This window comes from Mugil cephalus, chromosome 10, assembly GCF_022458985.1.
Source record: "Mugil cephalus isolate CIBA_MC_2020 chromosome 10, CIBA_Mcephalus_1.1, whole genome shotgun sequence".
In the NCBI taxonomy this organism is placed as follows: domain Eukaryota; kingdom Metazoa; phylum Chordata; class Actinopteri; order Mugiliformes; family Mugilidae; genus Mugil; species Mugil cephalus.
Window position 1 is genome coordinate 23,332,836 of NC_061779.1, and position 24,109 is coordinate 23,356,944.

Sequence of the window (24,109 nt, forward strand, 5' to 3'; positions counted from 1 at the left end):
TTGTCCCAAAGGTGGACTGAAGGATGACCAGTTTAGATTCTGGTCACAGAACATGTCTTTTGACAATAGCTAAACAAATCGAACTCTAATTATAACTGCATTTCACACGCACATGATAAAAAGATGATATTTTATATTCAAAACATCAAATTAACTGTGACCTTTTTTTAAATAATTCTTTGCTATATGCAGTACTTTCTGTGACATGGATTAAGGTTAGAACTGTAATAATTTGATGTTGCTGATGTTTCATTTGTTTTAATGCTGCACATAAATCTACTGTTAAAGGCAGCAGCTTAGCTTAGATTGATGTGGGATGTGGTTTATTCAATTCAATACAACTTTATTTGTCCCCAAGGCAATTCAGTTATGACAAAGATGTTGACCTTAAAAGCTGCAAAGGCCTGTTTTCTTAAAATAATCTTCATCTTTCTCATTGAATTGAATGAGAAGGTGTGTCCAAACATTTGCCTGGTACTGTACATCTCATAGCATTCTACTGTGTACAAATCAGTGTATTTTATTAGGAATGAAAATATGATGACAGACAGTGTGATGTTTGGACGCTGTCACTTACATGAGTCCCACCCGTGCAGATGATGTACTAAAGCAGAGTAACAGTGTGACAGTCTGGTAAAGGCCGAGAACACAGATTCCTTCAGGAAATGGAAAAATCGAACTAGACGAGACTGAAAGTCGCTGGTGGGTCTGGATTGAGTGTGTGTCACTGCTGTGGGTCGCATTTCTGTTTTGTAGAAAAGCAATTCATTCAGATTTAATACATTTTCTTTCCACATTTGTTTTTATTTTTACAATCCAGACAGTGTAATATTCCAGTATTTTGGGTGTGTTGCATTTAACCAACACACAGCCCCCATGTATGGGTTTTTTTATTATGTCAAATGTAACTATGACTTATTATTTTGTTTCTTTTTTAATAAAATGAACAGGCTTTTGTCCACTAGATGGTGTTGTTGCAGCATTTGGGTTCATCTGAGTTAACCTAGACCTCAAAACAAAAGGATCTTGCAGAATGTTTAAAATTGCCATAATATCCTACATTAATATTGGGATTATTTAAGGATTGTGAGAATATTGAATATTGTGAGAATATTGAATCATGGATGATTCAAATCATCCATGATTCATTTTTTTCTGGGTTGTTATATTGTCCATCTTGAAGCTTTAATATTGAGTATGATCTGTGTTTTTTCAGGATCATTAAAAGCAGTTATATCATTATAACTGACTTAACAGCATCAGTGGATGCAGGTGCATTAGTGGTAGGAATTGGCTTTCGGACAATCGAGACGGATTAAATCTTTGGAGTATGTTAATTTATTCAGTAACAGCAATTTATAGCCAGAAAAACCATAGCAACCATGACTTACACAACATAGCGACCACACACAGCGACCTCAGACCACCCTTAGCCTCTCCCATTGGTGCTCCTCACCTCAGTTGCTTCTTTTTGGTATTTGTTAACTATGTCCTCTCTCACCACTTTCATTTCAAATCATCTCTATGAGTTGATTACTTCCTTTGACAGAAGTGAATATCAGCTGAACAAAAACACTCAGACTCACATGATATTGTCATATAAAGTCTGTTCATGTAACGCCGGAAAGTGGAGCAAGGTTAATTTATCTGAACCTCGTTGTGATTATTATTTTACAGAGCGTTCACTGAAAAGGGATCAACTGTCCAGAACATCCACGTGTCAGCACTACACTCAGAGGAGGACGTTTTACCTCCGTATCTGACAGCCATATGCACTCTTCAATTCACTGACCCTGCAAAACCCAGAACTAATGAGGGGAGCACACTACTGGGTTCATTTCTTTTTTGGATGTTGCACACTTAAATAATGCGCCACGTGAAGACAATCTGAAGATTAAAAAGGGACACAGATAGTCTAATTTGTGTTTAAGAAGAAGAACCTCCTGCTTCTAATCAATACAGGTATGTGTTAGCCTGCAGTAAGAGAGGAAACAAGCTGACCAAAAAGCCAAAGGAAAAAAGCCTATTTGAATGTACATTTGGTTATTTATTTCCATGTCTGTGTTTACCAGAGCTCTATCACTCCACATCACAGGACTTCTCGTAATGCTGCTTGCTTTGTTCTTGTTATTTTTGTTGTCAGTATTTGTGATTGAGTCAAACTGAATAAGTAAAAAGTCTTTTATTTACAATGACGACTTTCTGTTCATCTTGTCAGAACATTTTTTTTTTTTTTTAAGTATCGTATTTGTAGATGGATGCTGTACATTTGATGATGTGCTGTAGTATTTAAACTGAGATGTTTTGGGTAAATGAGCTTATTTATCGGGGCTAATCTGTAATGTATCCCAGGGAGAACCACCAGAGACGAGACACGGGCAAAAATGAAAACAACATCTGTTTCAGGGTATGGAACACATCGGCTCTTTAATTTAATCGGGGAGAAAGACATCGTATTAGAAGCAAATTAATGGAAAAAATATATTTACAACAGGAGAGCGAGGACTCAGTCCTCAATAACATTGACAGCACATTAGTAAAAAAAACAAAGAGACAAGAGTTAAGGATTTGAAGTACGTCTGAACCTTAAAAACACTGGTCGGATATCCAAACTAACAAGATAAATATATTTATAATATTTATATTGTATTTACAGAATACTTTAAATATACAGTGTCCATTGTGTATTCTATAAACAAATATAAATTACTTAGGCACACTTTTGTCTCAGACAATCACGGGAGTGGTTTTTAAAGGTCGTAGCTGTCAAAGCCGACCTGAACTTTTGCCGAGAGAAAAAAAAATATGTTCTATCTTGCAGAGCTGAGCCGTTTAGTCTCGGTAGTTGTTGGCCAGCATAACATCATATGTCAGGGGTCATAATGTACACGGCTATTTTACACAGCAGGACTTGATTTACGCTGCACACAGACGGACACTGTCCCAAGAAGACCTCTCGACTCCCGCTCCTTTGCAGACTCCTCTTTGCAGATTGTCGTTCGAGTCGGCCCCCTCCTTATTGCTTGCCCCTACTCTCTCCCGAAGGATCTCCAAGGAGGAGGGAGCAAAGATCGCAGGGGATAGAAATGAGTTTGTGACACAGCCAAGCAAAGGGGAAGGGGGATTAGACAAGGGTGGCGCACATTACAACCCTTTTTTTTTTTTTTATGGTAGACAGTCATGTAAGGTTCAGAGACAACAAATAAGAGAGCAGCTACGATATCTACAAAGAATATATAGTACATGTGAACTATACACTGATGATAACAGCTGACTAGACGCACGCAGAGGGGTGGAGGGTGGAGGTGGCCAGCCGGTATGGCCGTGCAGGCTATTACAGTCTATAAGTCCGACTCGGGCATGTCCGGCATGTCGGCCATCAAGTAGCCGATGCCGTAACGGCCGTTGGGCGCGGTGTCGGCGTCAGTGCCGCCGCTGCCGCTCTGCTTGCGGTAGATGCTGTTGCCGGGCATGGGCGACGGGGCCTCGCTGGGAGACTTGCCGTGGATCAGGCTGGTGTCGTCGTCCTCCCCCGGGCGGGCGCTCTCCTTGATGATGCGCCCCTTCTTGTAGGAGACGGTGGTGCTGGTGTTGTCGTCGATGATGTTGAAGTAGCGCAGGCAGAAGACCACGGGCACGGGCATGATGGCCATCACCACCAGGGAGATGCAGACCACAATGCCCCACGGAGGGAAGCGCAAGGTCCTCTCCGCGGCCTGGAGGGCGGACATGACACAAACGGCAGGTTGTGGTGAATACAGAGGACAGACAGGTAAAACAACAACCTACTACTGGTGATTGTTCGGTAGAGGGTTAGTAAAGGGTTGACTAAAGTAATAAATCTAGGGAGAACAACCATCTAGACAATATTTGACTTCTTTTGGAACAAGTTGCAAAAAGATTCAAAATGAATGATGAAATCCACCTTAAAGTGGGGCTTAGTTCTGCTGCAGGTGATTGTTAAGTAGGTGTTTTGGTGACGTGCTGGCCTCACTGGACAAATTAGAGTACAGGTACACCTCGTCTAGTTTGAACTTTGCTCCACTTGGTGAAGTTTTTCAAAATAAACCGGTGCTTGGGTGTCTGCTCGGTGGACCACACATCCCGTTGATTGTCCTCAAGCCTAAACACGTCTCTATCAGTAAGAAAGGGTTCGCTTTTTTCTAACTTCTAGCGGCCGCCTCGCTTCCTTTGAACCCTTAAATGCGCTTTTTAGTTGTTCCAGGTCCACCTAGTGGGAGAACTTCCACCCCCATTGATCCCCTTGGTCTCGGGGGAGCCCAGGCGTAGACATTATCTCACCTCTTCCTCTATCCAGGCACTGTAGCTGGGTGGCGTCATGGCCAGCTGGATGAAGCTGGAGCACAGGAGAACCAGCAGCAGGATGGGCGTGATGTACTTCCACATGTAATAGTAGAACCGGTACGGCCTGAAGCCCAGCATGTCCTTCAGGTCTTCAAAGAATCTGAGGAGGAAGGAGAGCGAAGCAGCGGGAGGTGAGATCACATGGCCCTCGCGAAGAATTCACAATAGCTTCAGGGTTCTGCTTTATAAACCTGGTGGCCTTTTTACATGTTGTTTCGATTTTGCCTTTATGGATTCATTCAGTAAAATACGCCAACACCTCAGTGCTTCTGTTTACTCACTTATCGATCCCGTACAACCAAGCGATCGCCACGTTCTCCAGTACGACCACGATGAGCAGAGGCAAAGTCGCCGAGTAGTCATCGAACATGGCCACGTAGTAGTTCCCTGAGCGCTGAACGAACAGGAGACCGATGGAGAAGGCCAGCACGCAGCATCCCACTGCAGGAGAGACACAAACACTTGCTTACATGCATGTATTTAATGAGCTTTTCAAAGCTAACATACGCAAACTCCATCGAAAGAGTCCGTGTGGTGGCACGTTATGGTGATTTGCTGTCAGCCTGTCCCATCTAACTAACGGGAGGCGTGGGGATAGTTAGGCTAAATCGGAGTGTGTTTAAGTAGAACGGGACCCATTTAAAGCCGTCTGAGTCAAACGACCAGCTGGATGGCCTACATCTGTTCACTGTAGAGCCGCAGCAGTCACTGAGCCTCGAGTGCCATTAATCAAAGCTGTGGTGTTGTTTGAGTGTTTCTGCAATCATTTCCTATAATATTCACTTGCATCTTCTACTCTCTCTGAGGGAACAGCTTCATTTCGGGGACACCTCAACTCAATGCATGACGGGGGAAGGTTTATATATGGAATCAAGCAGCAGCTATTCTCTACTGTAGAACAAGATTCACTTCTTGATATTGATATCTTCACTATGATATTGATATGTCTATTGGTTTTATGTAAAGTCTTTAAACATCTACTATCTAAAAGATACACATTAGTATTCAGGCATTACTGGAATGTAAATTTCAGCATATAGTACATATGTGCATATAATCTAGAGAACGTGTCTATCTCTGGAGTAGATCATCAGTCCATACAGAATAACCTTACCTCAACATGTAACACATAAGATGTCTACACTGGACTATTTTGAGTCCTCACCCAGCCTCCACGACATTTGTTGGGACGTGTGTTGCTCATAACCTCAATCTCCCTCAACAGAACCCTATTAAATAACCTTAACCCACAGTCGCCATTTAAACATGTGTGTGTTTGAGTCGTCATGACGTCGCATGGCTGCGTTCAGTCTCTCTAACCTGTAAGAAACTCCTTGCGCACTTTGAAAGTGTCTATCAGCGGAGTGAGGATGCCCTCGATGGTGCCGAACATGCTGCCCAGGCCGAGGTTAACCAGCATGAGGAAGAACATGACGGACCAGAAGGGCGAAGCTGGGAAGTGGGTCATGGCCTCTGTGAAGGCAATGAAGGCCAAGCCTGTGCCTTGGACTGCCTGTTGGCCGGGGAGAAAAAGCACTTCATGTTAACGGACACATTACTAAGTGAGTATGAGTACTTTCCTTGAGTTATCTTACGAGCCTTGACTGCTAATTCCTTTATATCACTAAATCCCTTTTTTTGGAAAGCTTTCATTGTGAAACATCTAAAGAAACTAGTGAATATTAATAGTAAAATAACAGTAAAAGTCAGATCAAACATATATGGATCGATGCATTTTTCCAACCATTAAAGAAATAGTTCAACATTTTGAACTGTAGCTATTTGGATGTTTTGGCAGAAGCAAGCAATAAATAAGGAGAAGTCACATTTTACTCTGAATAACTGAGATATAACTGTTTTGTCAGTGAGCTTCTGAGGTGCTGGTGGGCAGATTTTTTTTTTTTTTTAAATTTGTTTTGTACAAAGCCTTTTCAGCTAAAGTCAATGGTTGTTAGCTGTCTTGTACTCTTTTAAATTAATATTTGGTCGTGTAACAATGACAAACTTTTTCTATTTTGCATCTACCTTATTGAGCTCGTCCGTAATGCTGCAGGATTCCAGTCCCAGCTTCTGGTAGTCGTCCTCTTTCACCCCTTTGATGATCTCAATCATGTGATGGTAGTCCTCCACACTGACCTGACTGACCTGAGTGAGGTTGATGTGGTGAGGAATAAGGCTATGCTCAATGCCGTTCCCCAACAAAGCCACAATCTTGTTGGTGTTCCTAAAAAAAATGGAAACAAGGTATTTATAACAAAATTATCTGAAGACCTAGGTACTAGTTAGGAAGCTGAATATCACACAATTGGTAGGAAACAACATGCTCAGAAATTGATTAAATTAGACTAAATCTGATTGTTTCACATTTTCGTTTAACAGCAGAAAATGTTCAAAATGTCTATAATTGGAGTCCAAGGATAGCTTATCCTGTCCAAAATATAACACTGACAATAATAACAGCTGCGGTAGGAAGCTTGTACTCACAGAGCGACACATTTGCTGTTCATGATGTTAGCTTTGAAGCCCAGCACGGCAAACACCACCAGGGTGGCCAGCACTGAGGTGAAGAAATTGATAAAGGACACCAACACGGCGTCGAAGTGGCAGTTGTTGTCACGCTTGTTGTAGCTGGAAAAGGCAATAACGCCTCCAAAGCCGAGACCCAACGCGAAGAAGACCTGCGTCGCTGCCTCTCGCCACACCTTGGCCTCCAACATGATCTCCAGCTGAAAACAGGGCACAGGCAGATTTGGTTCAGTTTGGTGATGCAGCCAACATTCTGTTCATTATTAAGATATGCAAATCAGACCAAAAAAAAAAAGAAAAAAAGAGGAAACACAATGGATGGACAGGTTTTTGGTGCACCGCGTGGTATAATTAGGCAATGCATTCAAGTCAATGCTTTAATGCTTGCTCTGTGGCCTTCAGGTTCCTTGTTCTGTGAAGCATCTTGAATTTGACATCACTGGCTTAGTATACATGCATTCATGGCGCCATTGATTCCCATTCAGGTCCGTCTGGGATCCAGTTCTTGCTTGACTTTAACTTTCTAGATTTAGACTTTAGTCAACCTGTTTTTTGTGAACCAAAACGTTTCAGTGTTGGTAGAGGAATCCTAGAAGTGACTTTGAAAAAGGGTTCGTTGTTGGGAAACGGGCGCCAGGAACATCCATAGATAGGGCTGTAAACTGTGGTCAACGGCACACATTTGATGACTGCGACACTAAAGCAGTAGACCGATATTTAAGGAGAAATAAAAGAGCAAATCCTTCACAGGTGGCTGAGAACGCCGATACAGGGCGTGATCAAACTGTGTCGGCAGTAGAACAGTGCATCCGCAATTACAGAGAGAGCGATATCACGGTGGGGGTGAAGAGTGTAAACCTCTCATTACAAAGATAAATGCACACTTGAGAGTTCAGAGGTGGTAAAAAACAATGCCACTGGTCATCCATCACCACATTCTCATCAAGTGGGCACAGTAAATGCGGGCGCGAAAACCACCGCCGTGAGAACGGAACAGGCCTGAATGATCCGTGGTTATGCTGAGCACTCACAGGCTCTATCAATCTCCTGCTTTATCTTTTGATGAGCTATATGCTGAAGGGAGTGGTCTAATCCAGGATTACAATGCCCCATTCAGTGACATAATCAACTGCCTTCAGGCACCGAGTCTAAACACAAATATATCAACCCTGGAAGAGTTTGTGTGTTTAAACATGCGTGCACAAAATATTACAATGTCCTGTTTTTTACTGAGCATTTTACAGTTTTCTGGCTGAATGAGATGAATTTGAAAGTTAAAAGGTGACATTCGTGGTCCAGTAACATGCATTTAAGAAGCTTTATAGTCCATCTATTTTTTATAATGATCTACGTATTCGTAGGAATAATTTCTTTCTTTCTTTCATTTCTTTCTGTGTCTTTTCCTCTTTGCACCGGCGTGTCAAATGACGCCTGGCATCTTTACAGTTTCCACGTGCTGGGTTTCCATTACACAACGCTGTTCGGAACACAGAGCAGAACATACACGCAGCAGGACTTTGATGTCCGCAGGTATAAGGAAGATGGTGGCACAACGCGCCGTTTGAAGTCTCACGATGTCATCTGACGAGACAGACCAGACACACAAGACAGACGCTCTCTGCTGTGAATCAGCGTCTTAGGCTTGGTTGGTTGCACCGCGACTCAGTGAAGCCCTGTTTCCATGGCGACATGATTCTGCAGCTCGAGGAGCCATTGGCCGGCCGGCGCTGAGGAGCCAGCCTATCACTGCGCAGGTACGGTCGTTTGAGTTCACGCAGTTTCATTTAACGGAGGTTAATGATGGAATAACAGAATGTGTGCGCACTGACACACATGCTGGTCTCTGCAGAGGTGGAAAAAGCAGTCAGACCCTTCACTCGTGTAGCAGTGGCAACGCAGCACACCTCAATGCTGATTCCATGGCTGAAAACTGCAAACCGGCCGATGCAGTGGACCAATACAATAGCAGTGTATTGGTTTAAAAAATGGTTCAATTGAGGCTGCAGTTTAGTAACATAAAGGATGTTTCAAGTTACACTCATATTTTTCATGTAATTTCAATATCGTTTTCAATATTTAGGGATCCAGTTTGTCTTTTTGTCCCTTCTTTTACCATGGGCAATCCATGTGCTCTTTTGAGTGATGCATTTTCAAACGCTTTTTAAGAATGTTGGTGTTGAAACTGGCAATGCTTTGCCCTCATAGCCACACTGCACACCTCAGAGTTTTCCTGCATACAATAGGCTATTGCTAGACTGCTAGATCTGGTTAATGTTACTGTGCAGGATTTTAAACCGGCTTGTGTAAAGATTGTGTAAAATGTGGTAGGCTAACTAAAGCAAGCACAATTTCTGAAGTATGACTTCATTTTAACAAGAAAAAAATACCATTTTACGCCTCTGATATTAGATCACTGGATGATTAGCTGTAATAATAATTTGTAAGCAGAATCGTAAAGCTCTGGACTGTAAACATTTGAAGGAAGTATAAAGCAAATGACTGGAAGTAAATGGATCTCTGTGATGGAAACATGCAGCATAATCAACAAAATATGTGCTTCCTTGTTGGATTCTCCAAATAGCATTGGTGCTCCGAGGCCGCACTTTCACATGTTTTACCTTGGGCGTGAACATGTGGCGAATCCCGTCCAGGGAGCCCTTCAGGAGCAGGGCCCGAACCAGGAAGCAGATGAGCACAACGTATGGGAACAGGGAGCTGAAGTACATCACCTGCAAGCAAACAGACGGGCCGTTTAGTTCCTTGTTGTCGGACGATATGCATCTTTGGGAAAACATTGGAAAGGAATGAATCTCACTGCCTGGTGTGAAAGGCAGCTGTATCGTGGTCGTGTGATAATTCCTGCAAACTGAATTTATGACACGTCATTTCTTTTTCTTACTTAGGCACGGCAACGTTTTGGCACAGATGGTTGGTCTGGAGTTGGTCTGTTGGGAACTGTTAATGGCAGAAATCTGCCAGGCGAATCTTATGCTGTAGTGGCCAAGAGAGTAAAAGTAACACAACTTGACACATCTTAAACACATAATCTGATCACAGAGGAGTTGAACCTGTTCTCTAACTGGTTGTAGGACTATCCTGTTGTGTGCAGAGGTATTTCTTTTCTTTCTCTCTCTCTCTGACACGCCCCTAAATCCTAATGGAGTGTAAGGAGACTCAGTGTTCAGTGAGACTAAGCCAAGCTAGATGTTGCCTGTTATTTATTCAAACCTGTTCTGTGTTTACGTGGCTTTCTGTCAAAGATCTCAGTTTGCTTCAGCGAGTCTTGTTCAGAACACACTTTACGTTTTGGTGACAATATATAATTATGGTAAAGTTTGCGGTCCCAGGTCAGAACTGGTAGCTGCTGGATCTGTGAGAGGGTCTTTGTCCCATTACCACGTTAATCAAAGGGTGGGCCCCCTTTTTTTTTTTTATCCCCCCATGTCGTTAACCGGAGGTCCTCTCTGCATGGCCTGAGTGAGCCGCTACTCCAAAGCACGTGGATTTATGGGACTGGCTGTAGGGTGTGGGTGCAGACACTGGGAGATGGTTTAGGGTTGAGTCATGAGAACACTTGGTAATTCAGAGACTTAACGTCTCCTACTTGGTGGTCTTATTATAGAGGAAACTCAGTTGGCATATCCTAAAGCAGAAGCAGAAGGTTCTGTGAAATATCCCGGTTGTTGTAGAGACCACAAAGTTGTCCCTTCCTTTCATTATCAAAGCGACATTTAAGCCTGATGACACTGCCACAAGGCATACAGGATTACTTTTGAGGAAATGTGCCCAAAATGGAACACAGATCAACAGATTGGAGGCAAATTTTATCTCAGTCGTCAATTTACATACATTACACAACATATTTACAACATCTGTCCACAAAACCGCTCATCCCCGCTCACACCGTGAGACTGGAGTCTCTGGAAATGAATGGGTTGTACCATTCACTGGATCAAATCTAATTCCTCAAATTACAGGTGATCGTTACAAACGCCAGTCATGTGAGTTCCAGGTGGGCACCACCCACACTATCTCCCATCCAGTCGTTTAGACTTGATGAAGCTACTTGGATGCACGGTGAAATGTCAGGCAAAAAACAATAGACAGAAATTATTTTAATATCAAGATGAACGCTTTTGAAGTGAAGATCCATAAACATCAAGTCAAAATTGGAATACTTTTCCATAGTCATGTTGCCACTCACCCAAGTACCCAACTAGTGAATCAAATTTAGGATGGGCTCCTCACACATGTATTTGAACCTCAACTCCCCACCAGCCCTTTAGAACTGTAGAAGCAACTTGGATGAATAGAGAAACATCTTCAAGAAACTCCAATTGCCTTTCTTTAACATTTTTGACTTCCTTTTCCTTGTGATCCCACTTCTGTGCTCTAGTGTGAAAACAATTGTAGCCTTGGTCAGTTCAAGGGTCAGTTCTTTCAAAGGTTGAGTTTGGGGAACTTCACTGTCGAAAATTGATCAAAAAGTTGGCTTTTCCTTCATGACATCCAACATCTAATTGTTGAGAGCTGTTTACTATGAAGCTGTTTTGCATCTAACAGATGACAGTGTTAGTTATTCCACATATGAGATTCCTGATAATAAAGATGTTGGATATTAAAACTTTAAATTTGAATGTTTCAGTAACTTTCAAGTTCTTGATGAATTTCATTGTCAAAATCAAGTCAAAGCCAAAATCTCCACCCCCACCCCCCCTTTTCTTCTGCTGCGCTCTCAACAATCACGAGCCAAAAGAGCGCGTATAACCATGGCAACCGAATGGCCTGATCCCTCTTCACGCCCACCCACAAGCACAAATGGGACAGAAATGCGAACGCGGCGGGGATATTCCTTGGAAAAGGCTTTTGTGCGAACACGGGTGGAGTGGGCATTAATATTCTTTTGTACCGCACGGTGCCGATTAAACTTCAAAGACACTTGGAAGCTGGCCCCTCGGAGGGGGGAAGTTAATGCCCAGTACTCCTCTGGCCATCTCAGAACGGGCTGTCAGGACACATCGGGCAGTTGGAGGATGACCATCTGGCTCCAACTGTACGGTTCACTGGCAGCATGGGTGGCTTCTGTTTATCTTTCATAAATGATATAAAATATATTTCTGTCTTTGTTTCAGTGATTCCTTGATGACAGCGGAAGGACCTGAACATGTTAAATGCTCAAGCAACCCCTCTGACAGACCGGTGCTTCCAACGCACTGACTGTGGTCAGAAGTGGCATTTCTTGCCAGGCAGTAGGGTGTGGCAGCAGGGAAAAAAGAGCAACTCAGAAGCCAAGTTTAAAGCACTTCTGTTGCACAAGGCATCCATCTTGCTTTGTCTGTGGTCGTTGTGGTGAATGGAGAGCCAAACAAAGGTCAGATGGCGGCTGGGATAAGGCTTGAGCTGAGGACAATGTCCGGTTAAAAGGTGGGAAAACTCATTTGGCCACCGACGGCCACGTTTCCTGCACCTCATCTCAGCAAACCGCACTCACAGGTGAATAGCAGGGCGGTGTACTCGCAAAGCCGAGATTCAACAGTTTTCAGTGGTTAACGTTATGCCAGCCAACAGCTGCCAACAAACCAGACAGTTTTTTTTTGTGTATCTGCCGTTTGGTGCTTGAAAGCTTATTGGACAGTGGATTTGTCAAAGGTTTTTCGTTGGTCCCAATTCCCTGCAGAAGTTGCAGAGATACCGTCACATGATAAACGTGCTGTAAAGCCAAAGCAATAAGCTTCATTGGGCTAAATCAGTCTTGAACTGAAAGCCCTGGCTCTGATTTCATGTTGACCCCACACTTTGCTCAGCTCATGCATGACCTGATAATACAATTAAATAACTTCCATATCAAAGCTCATTCTAGAAAGATTAAAAAAAAATATTGCTTCTGATTAGCACAAGTTTGACTCTGACCTGAAGAGTATATCCGCCTAATCTTTGTCATGTGATATGGGAAAATACGGAGCGAGGATGATCACCTGTAAAAAAAGAGACCAAGAGCTCCGCAAGTTTGCAAGCGGATGGGCTAATCCTTCCGGATGACTGTCACGCCACAGTCAGCTCTGCTCCACTGAGCAAACGTAAGCCTTGAAATCACACTCAAGATCACATGAGCTCCCACAATCATATCTGAGGGTGTATTATTAGAAAAATTTGGCAAGTCACATTTCCCTGGTCACTTAGCAGTGTGTTTGAGCCCGGTTAAAGTGAGCTAAATATGTGTGAGAGGATTTTCCAAAACACTTGGCAAGAGGAGGCCTTTTGTTTCGGTACAAGAGGTGTGTCTGAGTAGTTATCACTTGCAGGGTGGCAGTAGTAAGCCGTTTTCCTCTGCTCTCTGCTCTGCTGAATTATTTTGACTCCGACCTATTCTCCTTACCTTCCCAGATGACTGGATGCCCTTGATCATGGCGAGGCAGACCATGGACCAAGCGACCAGCAGGCACACCGTCATCTTCCAGTTGAGTCCTCCGCCCTCCGAGATGTCATCGGAGATGTCCAGGGCCTGGCGGTACCAGTAGTAGGTGGTTGCCGAGCTCTTCTCACACTCTGGCACAACATCTGCGGACAAAACCGTGAGACATGTCATGGACCTCCTGTTTACTGAACAAGCACTTTAAAAGGCTCCACTGTGGCCGTTGTGTGCTTACATGTGCTGGTCTTGTTCTTGACCAGCGGACACTCGTGCCACGGCAGAGGCTGCTGGAAGGACTGGGAGAAGTAGAAGAGACTCCAGCTGATGATGACATTGTAGTAGAGGGCCACGAAGAAGCACACCTGCAGGCGAGAGACACACGTTTCACCCTCCGAATCAAAAGTAAGAGGTGGGATTTCTCATGAAATCGACTACAAGGGCGCTCACACTACAATTCATTCTGACTGAGGACGTGAAGGCACAATATTGTTACAAAGATACATAGTCCTGACACACCCTCAACATTATGCCCTGGCTAACAGTTTTGTGATTGGTCATAATTAAACTTAATTTGTAATGGAGGGTCGGGAGCGGGTGTGGGCGCTGGCATTTATTGCCGTTCTGTGATTCACGGGGCAGCGTGCTCAGTTTGATCGAGCATCCAGGCCACACACATCTGCAATGGAAAAGCGCATTGCTGCTCCTCTTCCAAAGACACTCCAGGTAAACTATGTATGTAACTAGCTGCATCCACGAGTAACGTGCGTTCACTCTGGAAAAGGGGCCGCTGTGACAGAGGCCACCACCTCTCTAACCGGGCTCGGCTCGGTTGATTTGTTGCAGGGTGTAGTGTGACTGCTGTGATCACACCATCCCAAACTAATCAAAGCCGCCCAGTTTCAGAATGACTAAGGTGTGAAAGCACCCTGAAACATCATATACAGCAGCGGACATGAAACCTATTGAGAACACAAGCAGACTTTATTTTCCATGCAGTGATGAGTGGTGATGGTAAACTTTTAGGGGTCACACATAAGAGGTAGTGAGCACACTCAGAACTTAGTCCTGATCTCCTCTTCACATGTTTAGACATACATCTAGACTTTTTTATTTAAGTATTTCTTCCTTCACTTTCACCAGAAAGACTAACTTGACTCACCACAAATGCCACTGTCTAGTTTAGGTAATCAAAAGATTTTATCATTTTGACAAATCTAACCTATCCTTGACTGATCACACTGCTGTCAAATTCCCAACTTATCTTTTGTCCATCTTTTATACTCCCCCAGCGTCTGACTTACCACACAGCTGGCGAAGCCGATGCCCCCCAGCCGAGGGCTGATGTAGTTCCACACCCCGATGCTGCCCCTGCGGATTCTCTGCCCCACTGCAAGCTCCAGGAAGAACAGCGGGATGCCAATCAGTATTAGCAGAATGAGATAGGGCACCAAGTACGCTCCTGCCAATCAAGACAACACAGAGAGAAAGGGGACAGAGATGAAGGTGCCGCAAGAGAGAAACGCATGTCATCAGAAAAGTTGAAAGATTTCAGTTCCTGAAATGAGCACACGGCGACAGGTCTTACATCAGCTTTCATGTAGGTGCCACATGCTGTTCTAAACACGCACCCAGTAACAGACGCGGCCGCCTCCTACGCTTTAACCGCACTTGTACTTAATATCTCCCTGATGGGTCACACGTTTGCCTACACATCTGCCGCAATCGTATGCCTCTACCTAGGGTGCGTGTGGTGCAATGACATCATTCTGGAAACCAGAAAATATAGTGAAGTCTAAAATTACCTTAATTACAGTGGGATTACTTCAGGGTATATTACAGGGGCGGCATTCCTTCTGAGAATTAAGGTTTCAGGGTGAATAACTAACATTAAGACAGACTGTAATAAAGCGGTGCCATAAAATTCGGGGGGGGGGGGGGGGGGGGGGGGGGCGACATCTCTTGTGACAGTCAGAGCACTTGTGAGCAGTGAAGCTGCCTGGCGCATGACGGTTTACAGAGGACGGGAGAACCTAAAACTCTTTGTTCAGAGGAAATGGCCGGTGGTTAGATGTGTTTAAAGTAACATGTTTTTTTTATTATTTCCCTGTTTCGTGGAGGGAAATGTAGACGATACCACTCTGCGTTTTTTTTTCTGTTGACCTCATGTGAAATGAAAGTCCCTGTGGGTGCACTGTTGGTTTCTCAACCCGCAACCACGGCAATCTGTCTGGGGCCGTTGCATCACTTCCAGCCGATTCCTTGGTCAAAGCACAGATTTGAAGGTGTACAGTAGTTCTGGTCTAACCACTCTGCAGATCCATTTTCTCACATTCTTTCCTCTTTTGAGGTGAAACCACGACATGAACAGGGCGGATGCTGTGACTCACTGATGGCAAGGGTCAAACCTCACACACCATAGGCGTACGATTCATCTCCACATTGTTCCAACAGGGTTTGTTGCTTTGTCTGACGCTGTGCTCATTCAGATCTTTTCTCCAGAGCCCCACCCCTCCCCACAGATGGGAGTGGTTACACACACACACACACACACAAACACACACACACACAAGAAATAAATGCACGTGTGTGCAGTCGTTCTGTCTATTGTTTCAGGCGCATGTGTTTGTGTATGCGTGCTATACTTAGCAGCTTCTGATATTGAAGCATCTAATTCTGGTGCACAGTTCATTCAGTTGACATCAAAACCCCCTCTGGTCTCCATTGTCTTCTAAAAACCTTAACTCTTTCCTTCACATATGTAGAATCTTGAGGGTGGCGCTGTCTTTCTTGGACAGGACGATATCTGGTTTATCCGGTGTAGGCATCGTTCTGACAAAGATGACATTCAGACATGCAAAGTAGGGCAAAGATGATTCATGATTCATCCACCTAACAAAAGAGAATGTAAATAAAAACAGTGAAGCGAATCGCAGGTCGATATGCACGTGTTACTGGCATGATTTCTGATCTGTTTCCATCTCTGAAAGACTCAGAAACCCTGACCTTGAAGGTGACGCTGGGAAGAAGCGAACACAAGCTCAGACATTTAAAGGGCAAGCATTTAAAATTCCACGCTGCCGCTGGTGTGTAGAATCACTCAGGGAATTCAGCATAGTTCGCGAAATTAATATCTGTTATGTCTAATGGTGAGGATCAAAATGATTAAATAATGGACATTCAGACCACAAATGGGTCACAAATACAAAATAAAGGACACGATGCCCCTAGATGGAGGTGAAAAGATGAAGCACATACATGTTTGTATGACTAATTTTGCGAAAGCATGCATTGGCAAAAGGCATGCCTTTAATGAGCACAGTCTTAACTATAGTCCTCACAAATATAGCCATGCAAGTAGACACACACATACACAGACACACACAGACACACACAGACGTGCTCCAGGCTCAGATCTGCCTGATCTGCCTCATAATCTAATTACAGCTGAACACAGCAGGGTGACCAGAGCCGTTTAAAAGGGACCTGAAAGCATGACAGGATCTGGAGAGAGGTTGTGATTTCTGCTGAACCCACCTGCCCTCTTACACACACACACACACACACAGATGTACATCATCCTACACACCATGAACACAGGTAAGATTGGTAGTATGGCTGCACAGACACACACACACACACACACACACACACACACACAGAGCACGGCGCCTTCAGTACAAAATAACCCAGACTTCATCTATCTCCCTGCACAGAATCCACATCCACTGACTGGCTGAGATATTGTGCAATGCATTCAGTTTCGCTACTGTACCTAATGTTTTGGCGAAAGAGTTCATGTTACATAATAACACATAAAACTGTCAAAATGACGTCTTTGCAACAAGTGCCATTGCAATTTTCTCAACTCCTCACATGGAAACTCACAGAATTAACAATCATTTATCACCACAGTGTGACTGCACCACAACGTTATCACACTGACAAATACATGACATTATTTACAGTGAAGAAGGCTTTTCTGGGGACTTTTCCTTCCTCTTTATGAGTTCTTGAACTCAATGAGGTCTGCAAAGCTCAGTGAGACGCGGCACACGACACAACAAGCTTGAACTCACAGTCTGGCAAACCTGCCTGAGACGGTTTCATTTAATCAGCTTTCTGGAGCCAGTCAGAGGCTTTACATAATCTCCAGATGGGAAGCGCAACACCTTATCACCTCTCAGGGACACACGCGCATCAGGGTATAACCATCACGGTGCTCTGTGAGAATCCAGAGGTGCGGCGGGTTTTGATTGGGTTAATAAAAAAAGTAGAATCTAGAGCAGTGGAGCTGCTCGCAGAATGATTTCCTGCATGTCGACTGCAGTGTTATCAGGCTGTCAGCGTGCTCCTCTCCTTCCTGTATGTCATTTAAGATGCACGTGACGTTTGCACTGATGCAGTCTGAACAGCCACAGACATGAATCGCATAAAACTTTCTCTACACTTTTTTTTTTTCACCTCTTAGCATATGGTCAAGTCCACTTTTATATTTTCATCCCAGCTTCAACCCATGCATCCTGATGCATATATATATATATATATATATATATATATATATATATTTTTTTTTTTTTTTTTGTTATTGTTTTAATGCAAACTCAGTGTCGTATTGAGACATTATTCGCTACATCTGGCATCATTTCTGTCTGTGCTGTCTTGTATCAGACTGAACAAAAGCCCATTCAGACAAGTTTGGCTTTATGTCTTTTTTTTTTTTTTTTTTACAAAAAGACTTCTTCATTGTGCAGCCTGAATGACATTTCCTTGGAGCAACCCCAACTTGCATCTCTTTCCTGTATCTGCACAGGTTTCCTCTGCTACTGACACTTCAGTGGCTTTTACTTCAGGTTTTACCTTCCAAAATGACCATGAAGTGGACAATCTGACTGACGTGAGGATCAGGTCGTCTTGTTCCGCCGTGTTCCTCAGATCTCAGTGTTTAACTTTGGTGAGTGAAAATAGTTTTGGTTTTGTCACACACGTGTGATAAGCTGCAGCTACGAAAATAAGAGTGGTGATGTAGTAAACCACAGTTATCATTTAAGTCATGCACGCAGCTAAACTGTTGACTCTTCTGTCATTCATAAGCTTAACGCGTCATGGTAAAATGGATAGCCTACGTATTTTCAGGATCAAGTCAGTAGTTCTTTGTTTCTCCAGCCTGCCTGTCCTCACTGTGTACAGCATGTGTGTTAATAAGAGCTTCAGGCAGTCACTCACCCCCTCCGTTCTTCTGACACAGGTAGGGGAACCTCCAGACGTTGCCCAGGCCTACAGAGAAGCCAACCTGGGCCAGGATATACTGGAGCTTGCTGTTCCAGGCCGGGCGTTCCTCCTCCTCGCCGTCCGAGCCGCCTTCCTCCACGTCGCACTCCTTCCCTTCCCCGTCATGGTTGTCGACGATCAGCGAGCTCTTCTTGAAGGAATCGTCGCAGGCGTCCTCGTTGGAAAGCAGGTCCTTGACAGACTCTGTGACATCGTCGTCAAGCTCTCTCTTGACGGCCTTGCTGTTTTTGGGCATTTGATAAAGCAAACGGGGGCGAGGGGGTGGAACGTCTTTCTGGTCAGGGCCGTCGTCGGGGAAAAGTCTCTTTAAGAGCTCTGTGGTGTGCTAAGATTGTGTTTGGGTTCGAGGGCCCGTGGTGTCTGAGACAGTTTGTAGAGGTGGGAGTGATAAGGAAGGTGTTTACTTTTTCATTATCACCAAATATCTGTGGGGCAGAAGAAGAGATACTGCAGTGAGAAAACAGCTGTTAAAAGAGAACGGCAAGACACTGGAGAACGTGCTGCTGAGAGAACAGATAGAAGTTTTAATGTGTCGAGTTTCACCTTCTGTTCCATCTTTCATAAACAGCATAAATAGCTGTCCGCTCTGATTCTACCTTGAATCTAAGTCTATCTTCAAAACTCTACCTGCTTTGGCCAGTGATGGAGAGCTTTTAAAGACTTTCTTAAAATACAAACTCTAAACCTACACATGTGACGCATGAAACCCATGCAGGGAATTATTGCTTTTATCTGAGTGATGCAGAGTCATTTCTCACATGGAAGTCACATGGCTGCCAGGGACTACAACATGAATGAATGGGGATCATTTTATTCTAAGTCACTGTTGTGGAAAAAAAAAAAAAAAAAAAAAGCAGCCTGGGAGCATTAGCCTGTTTGTGGCCGGTGACTTAGACAGTGACAGGTCGAAGGCAGGGAGTATATCATGTCTCCGGCCTCCTGAATAATTGAAGGGACAAAGACAATTAGCATACACACCCAAACACCTGTTTTCCTCCCGCAACTCCATGGGACGGGGGAAGCCCTCAGACACGAAAGCATACACAGTGTTGAAATTTCGGGGTTCAACATTTTGCACTGTGTCATTTTAACACATTCTGATTCAAAAAGTGTTCAGCGTAGGAGTTATTTGACAGAGTTGGTCGAGCCCAAGCAAATGAACTCTGTAGAGATGTAATTAACCTCCTCTTAACATCTCTACAGAGTTCATTTGCTTGGTAAGCCCCTGGGGTTCAGCCCAGGTAAACCGTGGGTCACCTAATAGTTTGCTCTGCTGCGTCATTCTTCCATGTGCTTCTGCTGCTTTCACCACTGATCAAGGCTGTGTTGTATGGAGAGTTTTACGCAGATGGTAAATGGGATGGGAAGAATAATATTAAATGAAACGCGGTGTATAAAATGCAATATCTACGGAGAATATATAAACTATTTTTCTGTGCTCTGTTGTCGCTGGTACTGAACAGCTAATGTGTGGGATTGTAAGGCTAGCTAACAATAACACATTAACAAGGTGAAAAACGGTTTCTTACATTATCCACTAAGTCTCATGCATGCTTGAAGTGGTGTAAACCATAGCTTCATCTTTGTAATTCTGTGATTAGTTTTGGCTGGAGCTAATACGAGCTAATATGAAGTTCACAGTCTTTCACCGGTGCAGTGTAGCGTTTCGTTGACAAACCAACGGCATGTTTGGTCGCTGAAAAGGAGCTTTTTCTTTCTAGTTTTCACTGAAACGTGTTGTGCTTTGGCAAAGGAATACATTTTGAAGTATTTGCAGTTAGTTTCATTCTTGTGACTCTTTGTCCATAGCCTTTGACTAAGAGGTGGCCTCCCTGTTGTTACTGTTCTATCTCCTTCCGCCACCACCAGGAGGATCGAAGCATCCAAAAACCAGCGCCTCTGATGCACTTGAGTGACTTGTAGTCTTTCATAAGGTAATTTAATATTTAGAATTTCTATGATAATTTGTCACTAACTTAGCCTTACATGCAAAAATGGGTAAAAGGTGGATGAAACTTATTACAGTCGAGTTTAGGATGTTTGAATAATCACTTCTGTAACGCTGTTTTCTCTGACTTGCTCCTGTGTCTGATGCTTAGTGTCTTTGTGTTAACCCCAGTCTTGCTGCAGTTTGGAAGAGCATCTTCAGAATCAGCAGAGCCAGCAGCCGTACCTCCCAGCTAGCCGTTAGGCGCCAGAAGAGGAAGATCGACAGCTTCTCTATCGCCATGGAAAAGCGTCTGATGCACTGCCAGGTCCACCGCTCTCTTGGGGCATTTGATTAGCTTTTTAAAGCTCATTTTGTGTTCAACGTGTCTTATGATGGTGTGCCTGGATTTTTTTTATTTTATTATATCTTCATTTATTATGTTCTAATTGACTGCTTGTGAAAAAAGCCTAACAATAAATTTGAAAATGTATTGTAGTTCTCAGAATTAATTCTCTCATAATTTTAATTATTGTTGTATTATAAAGTTGTATTAAATTGTTACATATTAAATCTAGGGATTAAAACTACCTAAATAAAAAGTTAAGTAAAAATAGCGTTATTTTTCTTAGTAGTGTTAATTTAACCCAGTTTGGAGAGTTAAAAAGGAACTCTCAGACAGTGTTAATGATAAATTACTGTGTTAACTTAACCCAGGTTGGTGAGTTAAAGAAGGAACACTGACATAGTGTTAAATAATTAACTCTCTAATTTAACTCTGTAGGGTGTGGAGCTATATAAACCCTGAAAAGCTGTTAAAACCAACTCTGTGGGAGTTGATTCAACACTCCAGTTTTTACTGTGTACCAACATCCAACGATACACTAATTATTTGTAGCTATTTATTTAGTCTATGAATAATGCAATGTTTTATTTATTCACATGTGATACCACTAACGATAGTTTTTGTTTTGTTTTGTTTTTTTTTTTGTCTTGTTTTGTCTTGTTTTGTTTTTAGAAAAGGAGAGACAAAGAATGATGCTGTCTCTTATGGTTGCCTATCTTTATTGACCTTCGTATCTTTTAGTTTGCTTTGCACTTACTGTTCCTCCTTAATCTTCTCGTGTGAACACAGTTTCTTTTAGTGATACCTTTGTGACACAGTAGTTTGACAATAAGGCACCCCTAAAGCTCTGACCCTAGAATCGCCTCTGCCGCGCTACTCAAACTGATTCCACGGGCGTGGACGCGAGACCTAGATGCGCGTCAAAGTGCGCAACATCCCCGTCTTCTAGATTTCAGCTTTTTTTTTCTTCTCCTTTTTTTCTCGGCGCTTCTTGATTTCACATCCTGCTTAAATAATTATTTAAATGATTTGGAAATGTTACGATGCGACGCACGATGCGCCGCAAGCCTCCCTCCCGTCGCCCATCAACGGATTAAGTGATTAATGGGTCTCCTCCACCGCTTCCAGATTAGCCTGGTTTGGAGGGAGGCAAAGGCCGCGGCGTTGCCTTCCCTGTGTCAGGAAAGGACCCCCGATGATGCTGCTGACGATGCTGATGCTGAGTAGCCTTCACCGCATTTAGTGCAGATGATGAAAGAGGGGTTTGCGGGGGAAATTAAGGCGTGACTGCGTTAAGGCTGGGGATGACTCAACACACAAAGAAGCTTGCGCGTTTAAATACATGGTTTCTGTTCGTCCGTACATGATTCGGGAGGGATGGAGAGGAACGGGGCGTTAAGAATGACAAAAATGAGGATGCAATAGATAGAAAAAAAAAGAAATAAAAGAAAGGAGAAGCCACACAGATTGCCATGTGGCTCGTTGCTTTGCCTGGGCACAATCTGTTCTCAGAGGAATAAATTATCGTCCACCCTCCCGCTCGGTCCACATGACATGTATGTGAGGTATTTCATCATTCGCCTGGCCATCTACATCCTCCGCCAAAAAATCACATCATGCACTTTGCACACTATATTATTAAGCTTACAGCAGAAGGCACTCACCTGTGCGTAACAACCAGTTGTCCCGTTTTGAAACGTCTCAAGGGATGAAATTGTGAGAGCACATGCACGGTGCAGACATTATCACTGTTTCAAATCCTACCGGTGAATGCTGCTGCTCAGGGGCCCCGTCTGACTACTATCTTCAAGGCGGAAATGATTAAACTCTCAGAGGGGAGGTGGTGTCTCCTCCTCACCGATATGTGCCTGTTATCCACTTCCTTTTAAGGAAACTTCAACCATAGATACCATCACGAAGCCCACACAGTTGCTACTACACTTTGTGAATTCCTCTATTCCAAAGATTTTCGTTGAAATTAGCACACTTGTACACTGCGCCTCCCCCGTAATTGCTAGTTGGTACGCCCCACTACGATAGAAGAGGAGTCTCGGGCATGGATGCAATGTGGCTTTGTTTATAAATCCTCATATTAATTTTTTTTTCTATATCCATTTGGATATTAACCAGATTTATTTTACACATTTATTAACAGTAGAATTTGAACTGTGTTTTGTGGGTTAACCTGTAAAAGGACAGATTTTGGTTCAAGGTCGGCATCTCGCCTCCTCATCCTCCCTCCTGTGTGTTACTGAAAATCTATATAGAACACAGACGAGACGTGAAACTCTGCTTTACGAAAAAAAAAAGAAATATCCCCAAATATATATTTTTTAAATGACGTATTTGATCACGAACGGCGATAGAATGATGTAACACACGCACAGGAACCCGTCATTTCCCCTCCAGTGAACATCTGCATTCATCTCCCGTCTGTCAGCGTCGAAGTTAAATGAGTGCAGCGTGTCCATCAGTAACCACTTCCCTTCTTTTGTCATGTTAGTAGACGATGATAGAACGGTTTCTTTTGGTATGTCTTGGCCCTGTTTTTTCTATGAGAAGTTCCTCTGTTCTTTAATAAAGAGGGTAGCCTATCTACAGTATATTATGAAAGTCATTTTCTGCTCATCAACAAGCATTGTGCTCATCAGTCTGCCAGTATTTTGGACAGGTCACCACTTAATGACTGGTGACCTGTCACTACACTACACCATTGTGCAGCCTAGAGTATGACTGGTTACGATGATTCCGCTGCTAAATGAAAGAATCAAAAGAAGAAGTATGAACCATCCTCTCTTTGTTTGACATGATGTGTGCAAAAGAAATAGAGATGACATGTTTCATTGTGAACGTTAAGGTGCAAGTTCCTCCTACTGTTTCTAAAGTTTCTTCTGTTTCTAATGTAGAGCATTCACTGTTAAAGACAACACTATATAGCATCTTCATAACAATATGTATATTAAGAAGCCACTTGTAGCATGGTAAATGGTTTTGCTTGCCAGAAAAAGAACATGACCAAAAGTCAGTAGGGAACAAAACTTCTCTGACTTGAAAGAGACCTTAATTGTGAAAACTATAGTCTGCTCCCTGAGCAATGAGTGGGAGCTCATTCCCAAGAATATGACAGAGCTGTCCTCTGGTTTTCTTTTTCTTTTTCCCCCTTTTTTGGCAAAACTTCTCTAACTTAACACAGAAACATGTTCCTGAATGCCGATGACTTGCCGTGCTTTGATACTGTCAAAGT

At 43.3% G+C, this 24,109-nt stretch overlaps 2 protein-coding genes across 3 annotated transcripts in view; one reads left to right on the top strand and one right to left on the bottom strand.

The window, feature by feature from the left end:
- lrrk2 (leucine-rich repeat kinase 2) overlaps nucleotides 1-2,550 on the top strand; it is a 32,879-nt gene extending 30,329 nt beyond the window's left edge. For both annotated transcript variants that reach the window (XM_047597414.1, XM_047597415.1), the window contains exon 52: nucleotides 1,678-2,550. The gene's annotated coding sequence lies outside the window, so the exon portion shown is untranslated. The remainder of the gene's footprint in view (nucleotides 1-1,677) is intronic.
- On the bottom strand, nucleotides 2,401-22,693 carry slc6a15 (solute carrier family 6 member 15). The gene is made up of 12 exons (XM_047597416.1): nucleotides 22,530-22,693; nucleotides 18,527-19,017; nucleotides 14,605-14,762; nucleotides 13,539-13,665; nucleotides 13,268-13,449; nucleotides 9,510-9,620; nucleotides 6,850-7,091; nucleotides 6,391-6,589; nucleotides 5,686-5,878; nucleotides 4,647-4,806; nucleotides 4,303-4,465; nucleotides 2,401-3,716 (listed from the first exon to the last, which is right to left on the bottom strand). The coding sequence occupies exons 2-12, from the start codon at nucleotides 18,825-18,827 to the stop codon at nucleotides 3,342-3,344; spliced, it is 2,211 nt and encodes a 736-aa protein (XP_047453372.1). The 5' UTR covers nucleotides 18,828-19,017; nucleotides 22,530-22,693; the 3' UTR covers nucleotides 2,401-3,341.
- Between the last annotated feature and the right edge of the window lie 1,416 nt (nucleotides 22,694-24,109).

Coding starts and splice junctions, on each gene's coding strand:
- slc6a15 (XM_047597416.1), bottom strand. CDS start 18,827: ATGCCCAAAAACAGCAAGGCCGTCAAGAGAGAGCTTGACGACGATGTC. Junction 6,590..6,849: donor AACAGCAAATGTGTCGCTCT/GTGAGTACAAGC, acceptor CATTTTTTTTAG/GAACACCAACAAGATTGTGG. Junction 5,879..6,390: donor TTACGGACGAGCTCAATAAG/GTAGATGCAAAA, acceptor CCCGGCCAACAG/GCAGTCCAAGGCACAGGCTT.